Genomic DNA, 18,975 nt, shown 5'->3' on the forward strand with positions numbered 1-18,975 from the left:
GGGGTTATAACCATCCGGGTACGTCATTATAAACGGAAATTAAAACCTTGATTCTCCAACAGAACATTTCGTTTAGGTTATTTCACATCTTCGTTAACTATTTATGGGAATATATGTGAAGCACAGCAGCTGAACTGATCTTATGGATGATGTGACTGTCCATACACACAGCATGCTGTCATCTGCATCAAGGAGTTCATCAGATACCTGAAGAGCTGAGATTGTAGAAAAAGAGTTTGACAAACGTTATACGTCATGCAACATTGGTCTTGAACTACTCCCATGATGCCCAGGGTGGTGCTTCAGAAAAAAACTCCTATAAGCATATTGCAAGAGGAAAAAATAAATATAATTGGCAGAATGTTAAGACATTTCCAGTTATTCAAACTCGCCGCTCACCTGCAACACCCAGCTCCTAGTCTTCAGTTAGGTCTTGTTTTTGCACAAATTCTTTAAATTCTTTTTGCTTTTGTTTCCTCCTCACACCTCTCCAAGGATCTTGGCAAAACAATTTTTTTAAGTGAGTTCATTTTTTGAGGAATGCCAGCAGACTGGCAGATCCCAAAATATTATTTTGATTTTTGATTTAAGGATTTTTTTCCTAGTGGATAGAAAAAACATGGGCCTGGTATTTAATATTGATAATGCGAATAATTGAATCTTCTTCCAGCAGTGTTCTGTTAGTTCCATATTTAAACAATTGTGTGTTTTTGCTTTTCGTCCTGTGTCTTTTCTTCCACAGGGGATCCTCCTGACCGGAGCCATGCTGGAGACCCTCACCTGTGGGGAGGGCGGAGCCAGTGAGCTCAGCAACATCCTATTGGTGCCCGATGCGCAGCAGCCGGCGCTGCAGGCCTACCGCAGTGCGTTGTGCAGTGGAGGCGAGGGTCAGAGGTCGGAGCGCTTCAGGCAGATGAGCCGGGAGCTGAGGGAGCAGATCAACATGCAGAGCGTCGCTGAGAAGGTACAGCGAGACAACAAGAGCAATGAAATCTGAGTCTGACGGTGGATGAGGTCGAACACATGATCACGATCTGTGTCGTCCTTCACTAGCAGATGAGTCCTGCTGAGGACACTTGTATGTTTTTTTATGCTACAATAGCAATAATTTCATGTGATATTCCAAGGTCAAAATTTTATATTGTCTCCATTTTGAGGCCGGTGTGTACACCAGGGGTTTAATTTACATTTAAAGAGGCAGTGAGCAGTTTCAATCCAATACACTTTTTGTAAAAATAGGCAAATATTTCCTCATGTTCTCAGGGCTTTTCGGCGCAGTCTTGGCTCTTTGAAATTGCAATTGAAAACCAGAAAAATGGTGCGGACTGTGCCAGTGAATTATGCTACGGCTCAGGGGGGTTTTTGGCCTAGTAGTTAGCGGTCTTACAAACCCACCCGCTCAGAGCAGTAAAATCCCAACAACAACAAAGAGAGCAACAAGTTTTCTCCAAAATCGCCTAATGCCCCTTTTAAAGAAAAAAGGAAGGAAACTATTGATGAATCTGTATGTAAGGTTATGATTGAGCATTCAAATTCCAAAGAGTAAACAAAAACATTTCAATGCCTGATCAGCTCTGGTATCTTGAAAGCACAGGGAGACGGTGAATTGAAGTATTACATAAAACATTAAAATTCACACACACACACACACACACACACACACACACACACACACACACACACACATATATACAAACGATGGTCAACGATAAGATCAGATTTATTATTGCTAAGGCAAATTGGAACTTGAAATTTAACAGTTTAAAGTATTCTCATTAAATTCATTAAATTTGACGTGCCCCCCATTTACATACAATTTTTTTTTTTAAAACATGCATGTTCCGTCGCCAGGATCCTTTCGCGTGAATAACAGCCACACTACGAGCTAACTGTAGGTTGATGTCACGTGCTGCCAGAGACAAGTAGAGAGTGTGCTGCCACCAGAGGCAAGTATCATGTTAACCAGGCAAGTGTGCAGTGACCGGTGTCCCGGCCGCGTAGTCCAATTGCAGTACCCAACCTTATTGTCTCGTCCAATGATGCATGTGGCCCGGACGAACTTGGGATTGAGCCACCAACTCTGTGATGCGGTACCTAACGCTACTGTGGGGCACACTGTACCTTCTCACTGGTCCTCTCTTCCTCTCCTCATCCAACCAGCTTCACCTGGACCGAGCCAACTCTCGGGCTCCGCTCTCTCAGTCCCAGCTCGGGTCGCTGTTGAAGGACCTGGTCGACGTCGAGAGGCTTCTCAAGGACGTGGACCTGCTCTCTGGCCTGGCCCGCCTGCTGCCCAAAGGAGCCTGCGCCGGCCGCTCTCCCGCCTCCCCGGGGAACACGACCTGGCCCCTCAACGCCACCACCTGGGGCCCCAACGCCACGGACGTCCCCAGAGAGGAGGGCGAGAAGGGATCAGAGGGAGGGGGCAGAGCCAGGGGAGGCAAAGGGAAGGAGGAGGCCGAGAATCCCCATACCCAGTTTTCGGCATTCGTCCAACTGTGGGCCGGACTGCAGCCGATTCTGTGTGGGAACAACAGGTGGGTGGGACGTTACGAAAGATGATGAGATGATAGCTGCAGTAGAGCGATATCTGTGTGAACAAGAAACCAAAGACGTAACTTTACAATGCCTATTAGAACTTTGGTTGTGTTCTCTCATTGTGACCATAAATTCTGTACGCAAGAATAAAGTCATCAACTCAAAAGATGTCCAAAGGGAGCAGTCAGATGATTTGTTGACGGTTTTAAAGCTGCATTAATCAGCATTTTACATGAGCAATGTAAATGTGTCACATTTGCATTTGATACGAGATTCATCTTTAAATGGGAAACTGATCATAAGAATTGCTAGTCAGGTAAAAGTTGTTGCAGCTGTGCTTGTCAGGGGTGAAAACTGTACTCTGGGAGCAGTGAAATATGATTAATATGATCAGTTTATGTTATATCTGTCCACACGTTGATAAAATGAAGATCAAATGCCCAACTGCTGTGACTCGCTGTAGTGAAAGCTAAAGGACTCTAACCAGTGGCTCGTGTTGCAGGATCATCGAGCCCGAGGCTTTGAAGCAGGGGAACATGAGTTCCTTGGGATTCACCAGCAAAGAACAAAGGAATCTGGGCTTACTGGTTCACCTGATGACCACAAATCCCAAGATCCTCTACTCCCCCATTGGCTCTCAGGTGGATAAAGTGATTCAGAAGGCAAGTACATGACTCTGCACCTGGTCGTCGTGCACGAGCAGCGTTGATCGCATTATTCTCACCGACAGCTCGTTCACAAAAATAGACTTACTCCAATCAGTGGATTCATGGGTCCAAAATAAATCCACCACTTTGGTGAACTTTGATTCACAAATCAAAGTCGCCACCTTGACGACACTGACCTTGTGAGGAAAAAGCAGAAAGTTCAAAATGGAGCAAATAACAATAACTTTTTTTCATCCTTTTATTAAACTGTGAACTTACTTTGCCAGTAGCAATCGAGTGTGACAGTTACCAAACTTGTAGCTTAGAGAGATCCCCCCCCCGCCATTTCTCACAGAAATGCCATATCATCAAAATTAGTGAGCATTTTGCTTTAATATGCATATTTGAAGGTTTGTATCTTCAGTAGCTCAGTCATTTATTAAGTTATTGACTTCACACCACCTCTTATACATCTTCTCACAGCTTTCACAGCTGTTAGTTTGTGAAAAAGCCAAATGAAAGGGTTAGAACCAAACATTCTGCGAAGACATGAATTGTCTCCGATTAGGCCTTAGGTATTTTTCTTCTCATTAAATCCAGTGTATGGAGCCAAACCACTGTTAAAAACAAATCAACGAGACAATTAGTTGATGATCTGTCATCACCTAGAACACACTTAAATTTTGACTTAATCCTACTATCAAAAACACTTAGAGAACTAAATGTGTATTAATCCACTGCTAAATCCTAGCCACTTAATTTCCTCCTGTTTGAGTAGTATGCTAAAAACTACAATGTGCAGCATTTAAAGAAACCACAGAGCTTTTTTGTTAAATAAAACTGTGATTTTCAGCTCTTTTTAAAGGTGACACATTATGAAAAGATCTGGCTAAACCCTACAGCCTGGCTCTGAACCACTGGTTCAGATTCCTCTCCCACTGTGATGTCACAGTTGGACTCTTTTGGTGGTAACCCCGCCTGCAATCTGAGAATCTCCACTTCTCTGGTGAAGGGGCGTGACATTTCCTACACATTTTGAAAGCGGTTGACCAATCACAACAGACTGGTGCCAGCTGGCCAATCACAACAGACTGGGCCAGCTGGCCAATCAGAGCAGACTGGGGTTTATCGGGAGGCGGGGCTAAAAGAAATCCAGGCGTTTTAGACAGAGGGTGAAAAGAGGAGCTGCAGGAATGGGCAGGATGAGAACACTGATGCCTTTTCTGAACAATAGAGCATGTCAACCTTTTCAAGTGGTAACACAAATTAAAAGTATGAACCTGAATATGAGCATAATATGTCACCTTTAAAGATTCTGTCGTCTTCAGTTTGAACCAAAGGATGAACTGAGAGACAGGGTAGTGAAGTCGGGAAAATATTGAGAGGTGGGCTCACATGTTGGTTTTGGTCTTTCTGTGCAATTTTGTAGACAACAAAGAAAAATACACGATAACAAGAGTTTCCTCTCGACAGTGCTGCGTGGTGCTGCTTCATTGACTCTGATGGATGCTGCACCCAGAGCCAGAGACTCACACTATATATTATGCATGGCCATGGAGATATTTGTGGGAATGGTTTCATCATTACATTAATAACTTTTGTTTTCCACACAAAAGACATTAATCGTGCACTGTCCAACTCGCTGGACTGGCATAGCCAGTCTGGCTCTGCAGCATGTAGTGCTAGTTAGCACACACTATTGGCACCAGCTTATTGTACAGATTGTGATAGATGGAGAAAAAAGTGGAAAGAGCGAGAGACAGAGAGAGACGAGTAGTGAAAAATGAACTGTTCACTTTCTGCACTTAGGCGAATGAGACCTTTGCATTTGTTGGGAACGTGACGCACTACACTCGCGTGTGGCTGAACATCTCCGCCCAGCTCCGGACCTTTCTGGAGGAGGGTCGGCTGCACAGGCACCTGGTGTGGCTACAGCAGGTACACGCATACAGCACAAGTCTTCTTTTAACAGTGTTAATTGGACGGTACTATCAGGATGTGGAATAATCTGTGCCTTGATGATTTTCCCGCTAGTTCGTTAGTTCATCTGTTCGCCGTACCGGACTTGAGGTCGGACACGTTCGGCTTCACTTTCTCTGTCTCTCTCTCCAGGTGTCGTCGGAGCTGCAGCAGCTGCCGGAGCTGTTGAACGGCACCGACAGTGAGCTGATGCAGGCTCTGATTGAAGGGAACTACAGTCTCCCCAACACCTCGGCGCTGCTGGAGCAGCTGGACACCATCGACAACGCTGCCTGCGGCTGGACGCACTTTATGTCTAAGGTCAGTATAGTGCGGTGGTTTTCCAACCCCAAAAAATCATTACAAATTGTTGCGTGGCTGCTCTTTAGTTCCTTATCTTTATTTATCATCGCAATAGCCAATGAACTTTTGAATAATACCAATGCAAATTGATCCACAGACTGTTATTATGAATCTCTATATATTTATTTTAAAAACCGAGCAGCCCGCAGCACAACAAGTATGCAGAGGCCATAGACACACACAAAAAAAAAATCCATGATCTTTACAAACTGAATCTTCACGATTCGATAATCCGTCCCCATCCATCGTCTTACTGACATCGCCAAAGAATCACAACTGAGCCGGACCAACGCACGAATGAGCTCAGCGATCCAGTCTGAACACGTTGTCTCGAGCTTTAACTGTTTCCTTGGATGAGTCCAATTTTTTTCCTGCTGTGGAACGTCGCTCGAGTGGTTTGCTCTGGGCTTCCAGGTCAGCGTGGACGTCTTCAAGGGCTTTCCCGACGAGGACAGCATCGTCAACTACACCCTGAACCAGGCCTACCAGGACAACGTGTCCGTGTTCGCCAGTGAGTCATCATCTGTCTGTGTTTCAGTGTCGCGATCGTCGCGACCACGTAGGACGTTTGTCCCCGGCCGAAGGGCCGTTTCCCGAATTAGCACCTCTATTATTAGTGCACGAGCATCACGGTTAAAAGAAACGACCTCGATTGATTGTGCACGCTGCAGGAACTTGCAGGGACGAGACTTACCCGGCACGTGCTCGTTTTTCCCCTTCCAGGCGTGATCTTCCAGACCAACAGGGACGGCTCGCTGCCGCCACACGTTCTGTACAAAATCCGACAGAACTCCAGCTTCACGGAGAAGACCAACGAAATCAGACGGGCCTACTGGCGCCCCGGGCCCAACACGGGGGGGAAGTTCTACTTCCTCTACGGTTTCGTTTGGATTCAAGGTGAGCGACGGACACTGCGGAATGTTCGCCACGTAGCCTCGCGCACTGATTTGATACATGCTGTAAGGCCTGTCGCGATAATTACGCTATCGACTCATCGTACGATGAATGAATGTGAACTACATGCACGTGTGCTGACGTGAGAATGAACGTCAACAACAGTCCAGCAAAGTCTCGCTGATTCTGTCCTCTCATCTGTTCTCGTCGAGTGATGAATAAATCCCTGGTTTGGTCCATAAATGTCAGAAAGCATGGATTTCTTAGTATTTCTCTAAAGGCACCGTGTCTTCAAAATGTCTTATTTTTTGTCTGAGGCCTGAACTCAAGTCTTAACTCTATAAAACATTTCTCTCAGCAGCAACACAAATCATAGAGGACCAATATACTGCAAGATCACATGATTGAGTAGTAAAATGACAATATTATCGGAATCATTTCTGGGTCAATAAATCGTGCAACAAAAAGTAGTTGTCGTGACGAGGCCTACGGTACGTGTTATTTGATTAGTTGAGGTCAGAGCATTTCTCACAGTGGTTTATTTCCGTGCCGTCTTTGTCTGGCAGTAGCCGGTGCCATAGATCCAGACCCAGATACAGGCCCACGGGGGAGACGGACTGTGGCGTGGAATGCATTGTGTAATCTGTTTCACTTTTATTCTGGTAAAAGTGCTTACTGCTGTGCACGGAGCACCTGCGAAGACGCCTGTGCAGGTTGCAACGGGAGCACTTTCACGCTTGCAAGTCAACTTTTATCCAGGAACCAGAGAGCAGGGAAGCTGCTCGTCTGACACGGCGAGCCCCAATTTTCACGAATCCGTCGGCACGCTCGCGACATGCCGAGGGCGCCGTGGCGTTTTCCGTGGCGTTGCTCTCCTGGTGCACATGGAAACGGTGGGAGCGCGTGCAGGAGCACATGGTGGCTCCTTGCAGTCGAATTCTCTTTTGGATTCGCTGCCAATAGTTTGAAGAAATTATGGCCGTCACATTTTTGGACGGTTTATTTAAACTCACAATGATCCCTAACCGAATATCCCCTCAGGGCCCTAGAAGGTAGAATTTAAAATGCGGTCGAGTTTATTTTCATATTGTATTTCTTTCTTTCTGAAAATATTTCTAATGTTGAATTAAATCTGCTTGTTGCCGACTTTGTCTTTATGCTTTTCACACAAACATGATAACGGTACAGCCTTGGGAGGGTTACTGTTAATATGTATTTCACCACAGATTACCGAATACATGCCCCTAAATGTCACTTGTAAAGAACTCCCTTGACTTCAATATTGTCGTTGCCTTGTTATGATGTCCCATATTTACTCTCCTTTTACCGCTCTCTGTATGTCTGTCCCACTTTCCTCCAGACATGATAGAGAGAGCCACCATCAACACGTTTGTGGGCCACGATGTGGTGGAGCCCGGGAACTACGTTCAGATGTTCCCCTACCCGTGTTACACCAGAGACGAGTAAGGGACGCGCCTCGTCTCGCGTTGCACTCGTCGTGCTCTCGTTTTTTGAGGAGGGCAGCGGCAAGTTATTCGTTGATTGGGCTCTTATTTTCCTTGAATTTGACTCGTAGATAAATAGATTTACCTTCATTACAGCAGCAGGTATCTGTCACGCAAACACACCTTGCAAGATATTTAAAATAAAACATGAGAAATGCAAATGTCAAAAAATATAAGCACCGCAGAACTATACAAGTATGAGGAATATAAATATAAAGAATGTAGATGATATTTGTGCACGTGTCTGATCAGTTACCAGTATAATGTGCATAAGAAGATGACATGGAGGTGAAAACGTGCTGGGATTTGTGTTAAGGTCCAGCGTGTCTCTGTCGGACAGAGGCGAGGCGTTGTACAGTCTAATGGCTCATAAAAAGTGTGTATTTCAGACTGTAATGGTTATTTAAATGTGTTCTTCATATTTGACAAATACATTGAACACGTGAAAAATGTGACCCAGCGCATTTGAAATGTGCTGTGGTGTAAAACTGTGTGCGTTTGGTCTTCACTCGATACCCTGTGTGTTGTGTGCCTGTCCGTGATTTTCTCTCCCCCCCCCCCCAGTTTTCTGTTTGTGATCGAGCACATGATGCCCCTCTGCATGGTCATCTCCTGGGTTTACTCAGTGGCCATGATGATTCAGCACATTGTGGCCGAGAAGGAGCACCGGCTCAAAGAGGTTAGGCCGCCTGAGTGCATGTCTGTCACCGCGTCTGTATGACAATGGTTTAATTTTTAATGGACAGGTCTGTCGGTATTCTTCATTTCCCCCCATATGTAGAAACCAAATCAACACTGGATGTGTCCTACTAAACCCTGATGTCCTTTATCTTATTCCTCTGAGCCACAGAGCTCCAGTGTTAACCACCAATTATATATAGATACTTTAGTGGCATCATGAACACACACACACGCACACACACTTGCAGTATATTTCAATGCAGTCCAAAATTCATCTTTGTTCAAAGGATCAAGTAGTTACATATTGTGACCGTCATGCCACCTCCTCAGGTGATGAAGATGATGGGCCTGAACAACGCGGTCCACTGGGTGGCTTGGTTCATCACCGGCTTTGTCCAGCTGTCCATCTCTGTCACCGCGCTGACGGCCATCCTGAAGTACGGCCGGGTGTTGCTGCACAGCAACCCCTTCATCATCTGGCTCTTCCTCACCATCTACGCCGTGGCCACCATCATGTTCTGGTGAGATCTCCCGCTTCCCCTAAACCAGCCACAGCTCAACAGCAGACACTGCGCTCACCACAGTCTAAAGGTCCCATCACACATGCACATTTGGAAAGTCAGGAAGCAGCATATTGTATCAGCAATATAGTTAAAAGAATAACTGCCATGCTTCCTAGATGAAGTTTGGGGAAGGGGGGAAATTTACACGTACTGAGCTGCTGCGGAGATGCAGCGATGTGGCAGCAGCGAGAACCCAACACACAATTACTGCGGTGAAGTAAATACACTTACAACAGGGCCGGCCCAAGGGATAAGTGAACTAAGCGGCTGCTTAGGGCCCCCTGGCCACCCATGCCCATTGTAACTATAGGCACGAAGTTAAAGATAAAGGCAATCACAGTCTCGTACCTTTGCCTCTTCTTCCGTTTAAGTAAACGTTTTATGGTCACGATTCATCTCGTAGCTTATTGTCTTGGTTCCAGGCTTATAAGTCTTTATATAAGGATTTGATGAAATGTCAATGGAGAAAATGAATGAATGGGAAATTCACTTCCGGAACCGGAGCTGTTCAAAAAGTGGGCGGGTCACTGTCGCGCTCTATTACTGTGGTGAAGCAAATACACTTACAACAGGGCCGGCCCAAGGCATAAGGGAGCTAAGCTGCTGCTTAGGGCCCCCTGGCCACCGAGGCACGAAGTTAAAGATAAAGACAATTTCACAAAAATGGAAATACATGATTAATTTCAATTTTTTTACTATAAATATTCGCTAGATAGTCAAGCCTTCAGTTCAGTTGAGTTATCTTCAGCTAACGTTAGCTAGCTAACAAGTAGCTAAGAAAATATAATGACTGAATATTAAAGTGCAAATTAACACTGGACCACTATTGTGAGTACTTTTAAGGTTAAAAACCATAGAAACATAAAGGCTGACATTGGTATAATGTGAGCAACACAGCTACAACTCATTCAATTGATATGATCAAGAATTGACACTAGTATTAGTGGCGGTGGGGGGGGCCCAAATAGGCTAGGGCCGGCTCTGCTCTCAGCCTGTGCTGACAGCCGGATCGATTAAAACTGACTCGTATCCGTTGGGTCAGAAAAACGTGTCCTTTTTTGTTACCTCAGCAAAGGAGGTTATGTTTTCATCTTTGTTTCCGGCAGGATTATGCAAAAACTACTTAAAGAATTCCCATGAAGTTCTGTGGAGGGGGTGGGAGCATGACTCAAGGGAGACCCCATTACATTTTGGGCGGATCAGGATAAATGGGCAGATCCAGGAATTTGTTTTTTCCACTTTCTTTAACATGGAGAGATACTGTAGGGGCGTTAGCCCTGGGGGAGGCATGCGCTCTCCGAGTGCCCCTCTAGTTTCAATCATCTGTGTCAGATCGACTCCCAGAATATAGGAAATTTCGCGAAACTACTAAAGAATAAAGCATCTTGATTAACTTCTGTCTGTTCTCCAGTTTTTTGGTGTCAGTGATCTACTCCAAGGCCAAGCTGGCCTCGGCCTGCGGAGGAATCATCTACTTCCTCAGCTACGTGCCCTACATGTATGTGGCCATCAGGGAAGAGGTGGCCCATGATAAGATCACTGCCTTTGAGAAGTGCATCGCTGTAAGGCTTTCTTCGCGTCTTTTACCACATTCTCAACTGAATCTAACTACATTTTGGGGGTTCTGCTTGTAAAATGTCCATGCTTAAATAATCCAGATGATGTGAGAAAATATTTTATCTGTCTCCCTCAAGTCGCTGATGTCCACCACCGCCTTCGGCCTGGGCTCCAAGTACTTTGCGCTGTACGAGGTCGCAGGCGTTGGCATCCAGTGGCGGACCATCAGCCAGTCTCCAGTCGAAGGTGATGACTTCAACCTGGGACTGTCCATGATGATGCTCATCATCGATGCCAGCGTGTACGGCGTTCTCACCTGGTACATAGAGGCCGTGCATCCAGGTATGAAGCCGTTGCCCTCCGAGTTCCCGACATGCCGCTCCCAATCATCAACGCGACATTTCTTTCTGGATGGATTATTGGATTAACGGCGTTGCTCTTCTCTCATAGGAATGTATGGGCTGCCCCGCCCGTGGTACTTCCCCCTGCAGAAGTCCTATTGGTCGGGCAGTGGGCGCGTTGAGACCTGGGATTGGCCGTGGTGTGGCGGCGCTGCCCGGCTCAGCGTCATGGAGGAGGACCAGGCGTGTGCAATGGACCAGAGGAGATCCGGTATGGACAATATGGCAATGTGAACCAAAGTATTAAGTTGAATACTAAACCATTATTCGAAGTGATGACTTAATAACTGTCCTTAAACATTCTGGTTGTCTCCTACTGTATAAAACGCAGTGGGTTTCCTTTCCCAGGTAGTCATGTGATTGACACCACACATTTAATTCCTTATTTAACATATTTAATGTTTGTCTAAATCAAAACCCATGGATTCGGCAAACCTGTTAGGAAAAAGGGTTATTTGGTTTCTTCTCCAAATCCCATTCATAGACAATCTTTCAAAACCTGGACTAATATAACTAGAACTGTCTGCAGGGAGAGCACTATATGGTTAATTGAACATTTTCGTATTTTACAATGTTGTGTAAGCTCCTCACCACAGAACCTCAGAAGGGGCAGTAAGCGAAGCGATTCAATTTAAAATACCGACAGCGAGTTGACTGTGTAAAGATGTGCAGATTTTTACAAAGTGTATTGGATTTCAATTTAGAAATCATAAACTAGACGGGCACTCAGTCGAGCACATACCTCTGCCAAGGTCCAACAGTCGCCTTAATTCAATCAAACTGCTCCAATTTGCGTGCGCCCAACTCAAATGTCCAAAAAACACCCTATCACAATGTTAAAAGAGCGAGGAAAACAAATTCCTGAATCTTCCCTTTTGTCCGGATCAGCGGCAAACCTTCATTAGGTTCTGTCTTGGCCCATGTTCCATCCTTGGATGTGTCAGCAAAATAGATAATGTAATGTAACTTTGAATAGCTTGTGGCTGTCACTGCTCAGTGTTCGATCCAAATCAGAAGAGTGGCGGTTGGCAGCCCAATGAGTTTGAGTTTGTGAACATTACGTCATTAGCATCAGTCCCAAGTTATTCAGGGGGTTGAATATGTATATTTCATGAGTCATGAAACAATAATCGCAAACATCAAACTGACTGCACCAGACTCAATACTCAATACTAGACAGGGAACTGAAATAAGAAGTAGAATGTTAGTAAGAGACTATTTTTTTTTCTTCTTTGTGACCCCAGAAGAGATGCGGGGCATAGAGGAGGAGCCGAGCCACCTGCCCTTGGTCGTGTGTATCGACAAGCTCACCAAGGTTTACAAGACGGGCAGCAAGCTGGCCCTCAACAAGCTGAGCCTCAACCTCCACGAAAACCAGGTGGTCTCCTTCCTGGGACACAACGGCGCCGGCAAGACCACAACCATGTGAGGGACACTCGTGTGTGTGCGCGTGTACACTTGTGCATGTGTGTGATATCTAATGGCAGCACTGAAGATTTGTGTTCAGCTGAAACACTGACGTGTGTATGTGATCCAACTCATACATGAGCATCCCGAGTTTTAGTTCCTTTGCCGTGGACCTCTGTAAAACCTGCCTCCCTCTGACGTAAGAACTTATTCGCAGAAACTGAACTAGACGGTTCCAGAATACGTCGCGTTCGCGTTGGATTTTCAGACGCTGCCAGCCGCCGGAGATGGAATCAGCGGTGCGCCGCCGTAAAGTGTCCCCCGTCAGTCGCTCATTTGGTTGCGGTTTGCAACTTTACCACCAGATGGCGCCAGAAAATTACAAAAATGACCCACTGGGGCTTTAAGGAGATGCCATCCCACCTAGTATATAGTTATTACACTGTAGCTGCTTTTGCTTTTAAAGGTTTAGTGTCAAATCCAATTTGATTTTGTATTCGATTAAAATCCATGTAAATCTAAAAGTTCAAATAAGAATTGTAAAAATGTTTTAAGGTTATAATCGTTAAAAAGATTCCAGTTCCCGGCGTTTTGGCTTCATTCGGATTTGCCTTTTACAGAAATGAAGTTGGAGTGAAGTTTGAATGACACTTCTTTCAAATGAATTCAAAAGCCTCCACCCATCTACCCCCCCAAATGATAATAATACAAATGTCAAGCTGATAGTGACACTTTAGAGCGTCACCCTGCTGGAACACTACTTCCAATTTCAATAAAGTTATCCAGCAGGTTAATTGTAAACTTGACAATATGCTGAGGCTCGTGCTCCTTGAGTTGCCGGACTTGTTTTGACCAAAGCTTCCTTCACCGACTGCCCGCCCATAGGTCCATCCTGACGGGCCTGTTCCCGCCCACCTCCGGCTCCGCCACCATATATGGCCACGACATCCGCACGGAGATGGAGCGCATTCGCCAGAACCTGGGCATGTGTCCGCAGCACAACGTCCTGTTTGACAAGCTGAGCGTGGAGGAGCACCTGTGGTTCTACTCCAGACTCAAGGGCATGGCTGAAGAGGACATTCGCAAAGAGATGGAGAAGTCAGTACTAATTTCGTCTGTGGCAGTCAAACAAAATGCGGTTCAGCATCACAAATGAAGGACAGTCAAGGAGCGTCAGGCCGCCTTGCACCTTTAAAAGAGGAGGTCATACATCACTGAGAATTACCTGCCCCTGTCTTACCGCTTATGAATTATAGAACAGCATGGTACTTTATAATCGAGGGTCTGCAATTGTACGACACACATTGACGATCTTTTTTGCACTGTGATGTGCGTTCTAATTGTCCGTAGCTACTCTATTAAAAAAACAAAAACAGTAAAACCTAGGGCTCACCTTCTTTACAATACAAAACAATAAGTATGTGTCATAGCTTAAAGGAGACATATTCCGGTTCATCATTTCACTCATTACTCATTTCATTACTCGAGGAGGTGAAGATAGATAGATGGATCAATGGGTGCACTTTATTGATCCAAATTCTGGTGTTAGGTAGGTTGGGCATCACACGCACAGTCTGCTCTGATTGGCCAGCTGGCCCACTTTGTTGTGATTGGTCAACCGGAGCCAGTGCATGTAGGACCTGGCTTCACCTGGCTTTGTTCGGGCTTTTTTTAGCTTTGCGGACATTCTGCATGTGCCAAAAAACCCCCAGAGCCGTCGAATGAGCGTCGCCACAACGATCCAAAATGTAGACTTCACATAGTTCCCGGAAGTTCTTGGCGCGCAAATTGTAATCCATTATTCAGAGCGTCAGAACTGCGATATTTGGCAATTAGTAGAATAGCAGACCGACATCCCTATGTAGTTACTCTATGTAGTTCGTCAATACGTTTTTTACATCATAAATAAATCATAAAATCATAATCCACTAAAATGCCTCAGGTGTGCTGATAATATGCAATCAGATTATTTAAACGTCTGACCCTTCATTGTACAGTATGTCTCCTTTAATTGTGTAATAGTTTCATTTCAATTCTTAAGTAGAGGCCAAGGCCTTCATTTGGAGCAGACCCCAGTCTTTCACTTTTATCTGTTTCCTTCTTTAGCTCTGTAAAATCCACATTTCCATTTTCCTCTAATCACATAAGTACAACAACAGAGTCGGGGCAGACTCTGCTGCCACTCTGCCGCGCTCAAATGCTGTTTTTCATACACTGGTTATTTTCTCCTGCTTCCACTTTGGCATCTTTCAGTTGCTGTTAATGCACATCTGTGTGTGTGTGTGTGTGTGTGTGTGTGTGTGTGTGTGTGTGTGTGTGTGTGCGTGTGCGCGTGTCGCTCCAGGATGATTGTTGACCTGGAGCTGTCCAACAAGCGCCACAGCTTGGTGCAGACTCTGTCCGGCGGGATGAAGAGGAAGCTGTCTGTGGCCATCGCCTTCGTCGGCGGCTCCAGGGCCGTCATCCTGGACGAGCCCACGGCGGGGGTGGACCCCTACGCCCGCAGGGCCATCTGGGACCTCATCCTGAAGTACAAGCAGGGTGAGTGGCGGGTTCGGTACCTGGGGGGGGGGGCACCCTTGCTTCGTAAACAGCCGTTCCGTTCGATACCTGATCGCAGTCCAAGGTTGTTCCAAAAGGAAAAAGAAAGCGATGAGACTCTTATAGATGCAAATCTGGAAATGCAAAAGCTGCTCCAGAGGCTGCCTGGGGACTTGATGCATGCTCAAAGAAAAGATTTTCATATTTTCAGAATGCAAGACGTGACATGGATTCTGCCTTTGCAATGTTAATTATGGTCTACATTTTGTTGCTCTAGTCGTTCTTTTTATTGTGTTGCGCCTCTGCGACAGGTCGCACCATTCTGCTGTCCACGCACCACATGGACGAGGCCGACCTCCTGGGCGATCGCATTGCCATCATCTCGCACGGGAAGCTCAAGTGCTGCGGCTCCCCGCTCTTCCTGAAGAGCACCTACGGGGACGGATACAAACTGACGCTGGTCAAGAAGCAGAGCGAGGGCCCAGGTGTGTGTGTGTGTGTGTGTGTGTGTGTGTGTGTGTGTGTGTGTGTGTGTGTGTGTGTGTGTGTGTGTGTGTGTGTGTGTGTGTGTGTGTGTGTGTGTGTGTGTGTGTGTGTGTGTGTGTGTGTGTGTGTGTGTGTGTGTGTGTGTGTGTGTGTGTGTGTGTGTGTGTGTGTGTGTGTGTCAGGAGGGGGCTGAGTGAGTCAGTGATTCACAGAAAAATCTGATATTTATGAGGTTAGGTGTATTTTATTTGTCCCTTTTCTCATCCTGTCTCACTCTCTGACTTCTCCACTCGAATCCTCCCGTCCTCCACCGCTCCATCCCTCCATCCGTCCCTTTCCCCCCCTTCAGGCCGGGGCAGCCTGCCGCGGCCTCCCTCGTGCCCGTCTCCGTCCTCCTGTCTGTCGCCTTGCTCGGAGGCCCGGGTCACCCAGTTCATCCGGCAGTTCGTGGCGTCCTGCCTGCTGGTGTCGGACTCCAACACCGAGCTGTCCTACGTGCTGCCCTCCGAGGCCGTGAAGAAGGGCTGCTTCGAGAGGTTGTTCCAGGTACACGCGCGCACACAAACTGGATGAAACCTGGAGGCGCGGTCAAATCTGTCACGAATCCACTCATCCGGCCTTTTGTCTCTCTCCTCTGCCGTGTGTGCCTCCAGGCTTTAGAGCAGAGCTTGGACAGTCTGGCCCTGACCAGTTTCGGGGTGATGGACACCACCCTGGAGGAGGTCTTCCTCAAAGTGTCGGAGGAGGACCAGTCCCTGGAAAATAGTGATGCTGGTGAGAGTTCTCCCGTGCCGGGACGTTTTCAGGTTCAGTTCATGCTGCGGGCCCGGGCCCGAGACGATAACCTTCTCCTCCTCCGTCCTTGGGCAGACATGAAGGGTTCCCCGGGGAGCAGCTCCGCCGGGAAATCCTCGGTGGGCTCCGGAGGCCCGGCGGCGACGCAGGGCGAGCCCGCGGCCTCGGCGGAGAGCGAGAAGCCGGAGGTGGAGCTGAGCAACCTGGTGCGGTGCTCCGGGCTGACCCAGAGCCGGTCCTCCCTGAAGTCCTCCTCGTCCATCGGCTCCGTGAGGGGGGACGAGGGGGGGCTCTACGCCGACTTCTACGGAGACTACTGTCCACTCTTCGACAGCGGCCAAGAGCCCGACTCTGCCAGCCTCAGGGGTGAGACAGCAGCGCGGCGGCAGACGCCAGTCGGCGATATTGGCGGCCGCTGCGACCGAGATCTGTTGGTCGATGCGTCGCTTTTTATATTTCCTTGGTTTTGCTTTTACTGCTCACAATGGGCCTAATGCAAGAGAAAGAGACGTGTCACGACGTACATGTTATAACATTTAGTCTCAGGGGCCAGACTAAATTTTTGCATCCCCAGACCTGTGCTACATGGCTGGAAATATCTGAATAAGAGCCCGACCCGTGTGGAAGAACAAGATCTGTCAATGATTCCTAAGAGGCTCGATATTTTAGTTTAACCATGAACTTAATCATAAATAACTATAAATTGAAAATACAAATACAACAAAACACATAAAACTTACAACAAACATTTATTTGACATTTTATTACAACATAAATGGGCATTTAAAGGCTCAAGTCAGTTGGCCAATAATATCAATTGGGCTCTTAAAATATCGGTACTTATATGTCTGTGAAAGGCTCATATTTCATAATATCGGCCGATAACATCGGCCAACCGATATATATCGTCCGGGCTCTAATCTGAATCACTGTGTTAAACTAGACCATAAAAAAGGGTTGATGTTTCCTGTGTTTTGTCTATTTGCCGTCAGGTCGCGGGCACAGTACGCGTTTTCTTAAGTTGCAGTGTGTTATACTCTTTTTAGATAAAAATTTAAAAACAAGGTAAAGTTATGTAAAGTCAATCTTCTGTCCACCACAGAGGTGCGATGTGCATCGCGACTTTTATATCGACACGAATATTGTGGCATTGCTTCTTCATTACTGTCAGGGTATTGGCAGTGATGCTGGTGTTCTCTCTCTGCGGAGTGTCCTCAGGCCATGTGACTAGAGTCGATGTTGGCTGGGTCTGAAGACAGTTTGAAAGTTTGAAAAGTAAAGTCTGTGGGTGCGGAGTTAGTCACAATATCAGCTGCTGCTCGCGAGGCAGAAGAACATGTGAATTCATAAAACCTAATATCTCGGGTTTCTTTTCCACCGATTTCAACCCTTTCTTTCACGTCCATCGATGTCTTCTTTTTTCTTCTTTTACATGTGGCGTTTGCTTCCTCTGCAGGAGACGCGGAGAACCCCCCGTGCCCGGAGCCGGAGGTCCAGGAGGGGCAGAGCAGCTCCAAGTTGGAGGGCTGGTGGTTGAAGCTCGGTCAGTTCCACGGCCTGATCGTCAAGAGGTTCCACTGTGCAAAGAGGAACACCAAGGGCCTGTGCTCTCAGATCCTCCTGCCTGCGTTCTTCGTCTGCGTGGCCATGACCGTGGCCTTATCCGTGCCCGAGATAGGTGAGCTTTTATTCAGTTAGTCAGGAATCTTCGCACTTTGAAGTTTCCAGCAATTTGCATTCCTTAGTAAAATCACAGAGGCACTATCAGCAAGGTGTCGTATCAAAAGTAAAAGTACTTCATCATTAAAAGCGATTAACTGTAAGAATTTTCGGATTCGTGTAAAACTTAAACTACGCGGTAAAGCAGATTTATTTATTTATTTTTATTTTGTTCAATTCAGTGTAACCCAAAACAATTTTACAAGACAAACAATACATCTATACTTCATCTATGCACACTCCGTGAAAGAAAAAGGAGCAGGAAGAAGGAAAATCTTACATTGCAACAATGAGACGAGCAAAAAAAGATTATGTATTATAATATAAGGATTAAGGGAAAAATAATGGTGACATGAAAGGAACATGGAAGATCTTGAACCGTGTTATAAAACCCAATTCCCAGTTCAGAAAATCTCAATACATTTTTGTCAAAGATGATAATATAAAAAAGAAATGATGTGAAATATGAATGATGTGGTAAAGGAGTTTAATTCTTTCTTTGTTAACATTGGACCAAATCTCGCTAAATCAAATCAAACAGAGGGAGGGCAAAATTTAAAAAAAAATAATGCATCAATTGATTGTGACGGCATTGACATAATTAAACCACTAACTTCTATCTGTGGTTCCTCCTTCCACTTATTCAGATTTTCCAAAAATGGTGACAGACAAAGTTTCAGTAACTACAGACCAGTGTCACTACTTTTCTCACTTTCCAAATTTTGACAAGCAGAACAAAAAGTTAACGCGTGTCGAAGAAATGGCAGAAAATGCTGAAGACGCAACGCTGACACGTCGTCACTGCAGAAAGTTGTGGAATCTGAAAAGGAAGACAACACAGCGAGATGCAATATGAAGTCACTTCATCCGTTGCGCATGTGAAAATATTGACGCAACTGTAATAATATAAATGTCCAGT

General features: G+C 46.1%; 1 protein-coding gene across 6 annotated transcripts in view; it reads left to right on the plus strand.

The window, feature by feature from the left end:
• abca2 (ATP-binding cassette, sub-family A (ABC1), member 2) overlaps positions 1–18,975 on the plus strand; it is a 55,016-nt gene that overhangs the window by 21,502 nt on the left and 14,539 nt on the right. For 5 of the 6 annotated variants that reach the window (XM_035639713.2, XM_047330921.1, XM_047330919.1 and 2 more), the window contains 21 exons: positions 743–964; positions 2,161–2,537; positions 3,041–3,200; positions 4,995–5,123; positions 5,298–5,465; positions 5,922–6,018; positions 6,231–6,404; positions 7,762–7,864; positions 8,471–8,585; positions 8,918–9,108; positions 10,562–10,712; positions 10,845–11,049; positions 11,158–11,319; positions 12,353–12,533; positions 13,401–13,613; positions 14,860–15,056; positions 15,368–15,541; positions 15,892–16,088; positions 16,196–16,316; positions 16,413–16,703; positions 17,794–18,015. In XM_035639713.2, coding sequence (XP_035495606.2) covers positions 743–964; positions 2,161–2,537; positions 3,041–3,200; positions 4,995–5,123; positions 5,298–5,465; positions 5,922–6,018; positions 6,231–6,404; positions 7,762–7,864; positions 8,471–8,585; positions 8,918–9,108; positions 10,562–10,712; positions 10,845–11,049; positions 11,158–11,319; positions 12,353–12,533; positions 13,401–13,613; positions 14,860–15,056; positions 15,368–15,541; positions 15,892–16,088; positions 16,196–16,316; positions 16,413–16,703; positions 17,794–18,015 — 3,850 coding nt within the window. The remainder of the gene's footprint in view (positions 1–742; positions 965–2,160; positions 2,538–3,040; positions 3,201–4,994; positions 5,124–5,297; positions 5,466–5,921; positions 6,019–6,230; positions 6,405–7,761; positions 7,865–8,470; positions 8,586–8,917; positions 9,109–10,561; positions 10,713–10,844; positions 11,050–11,157; positions 11,320–12,352; positions 12,534–13,400; positions 13,614–14,859; positions 15,057–15,367; positions 15,542–15,891; positions 16,089–16,195; positions 16,317–16,412; positions 16,704–17,793; positions 18,016–18,975) is intronic. The other variant, XM_047330920.1, reaches the window with a different exon arrangement.

The sequence above is a fragment of the Scophthalmus maximus genome, chromosome 3 (genome assembly GCF_022379125.1).
Source record: "Scophthalmus maximus strain ysfricsl-2021 chromosome 3, ASM2237912v1, whole genome shotgun sequence".
Taxonomy (NCBI): domain Eukaryota; kingdom Metazoa; phylum Chordata; class Actinopteri; order Pleuronectiformes; family Scophthalmidae; genus Scophthalmus; species Scophthalmus maximus.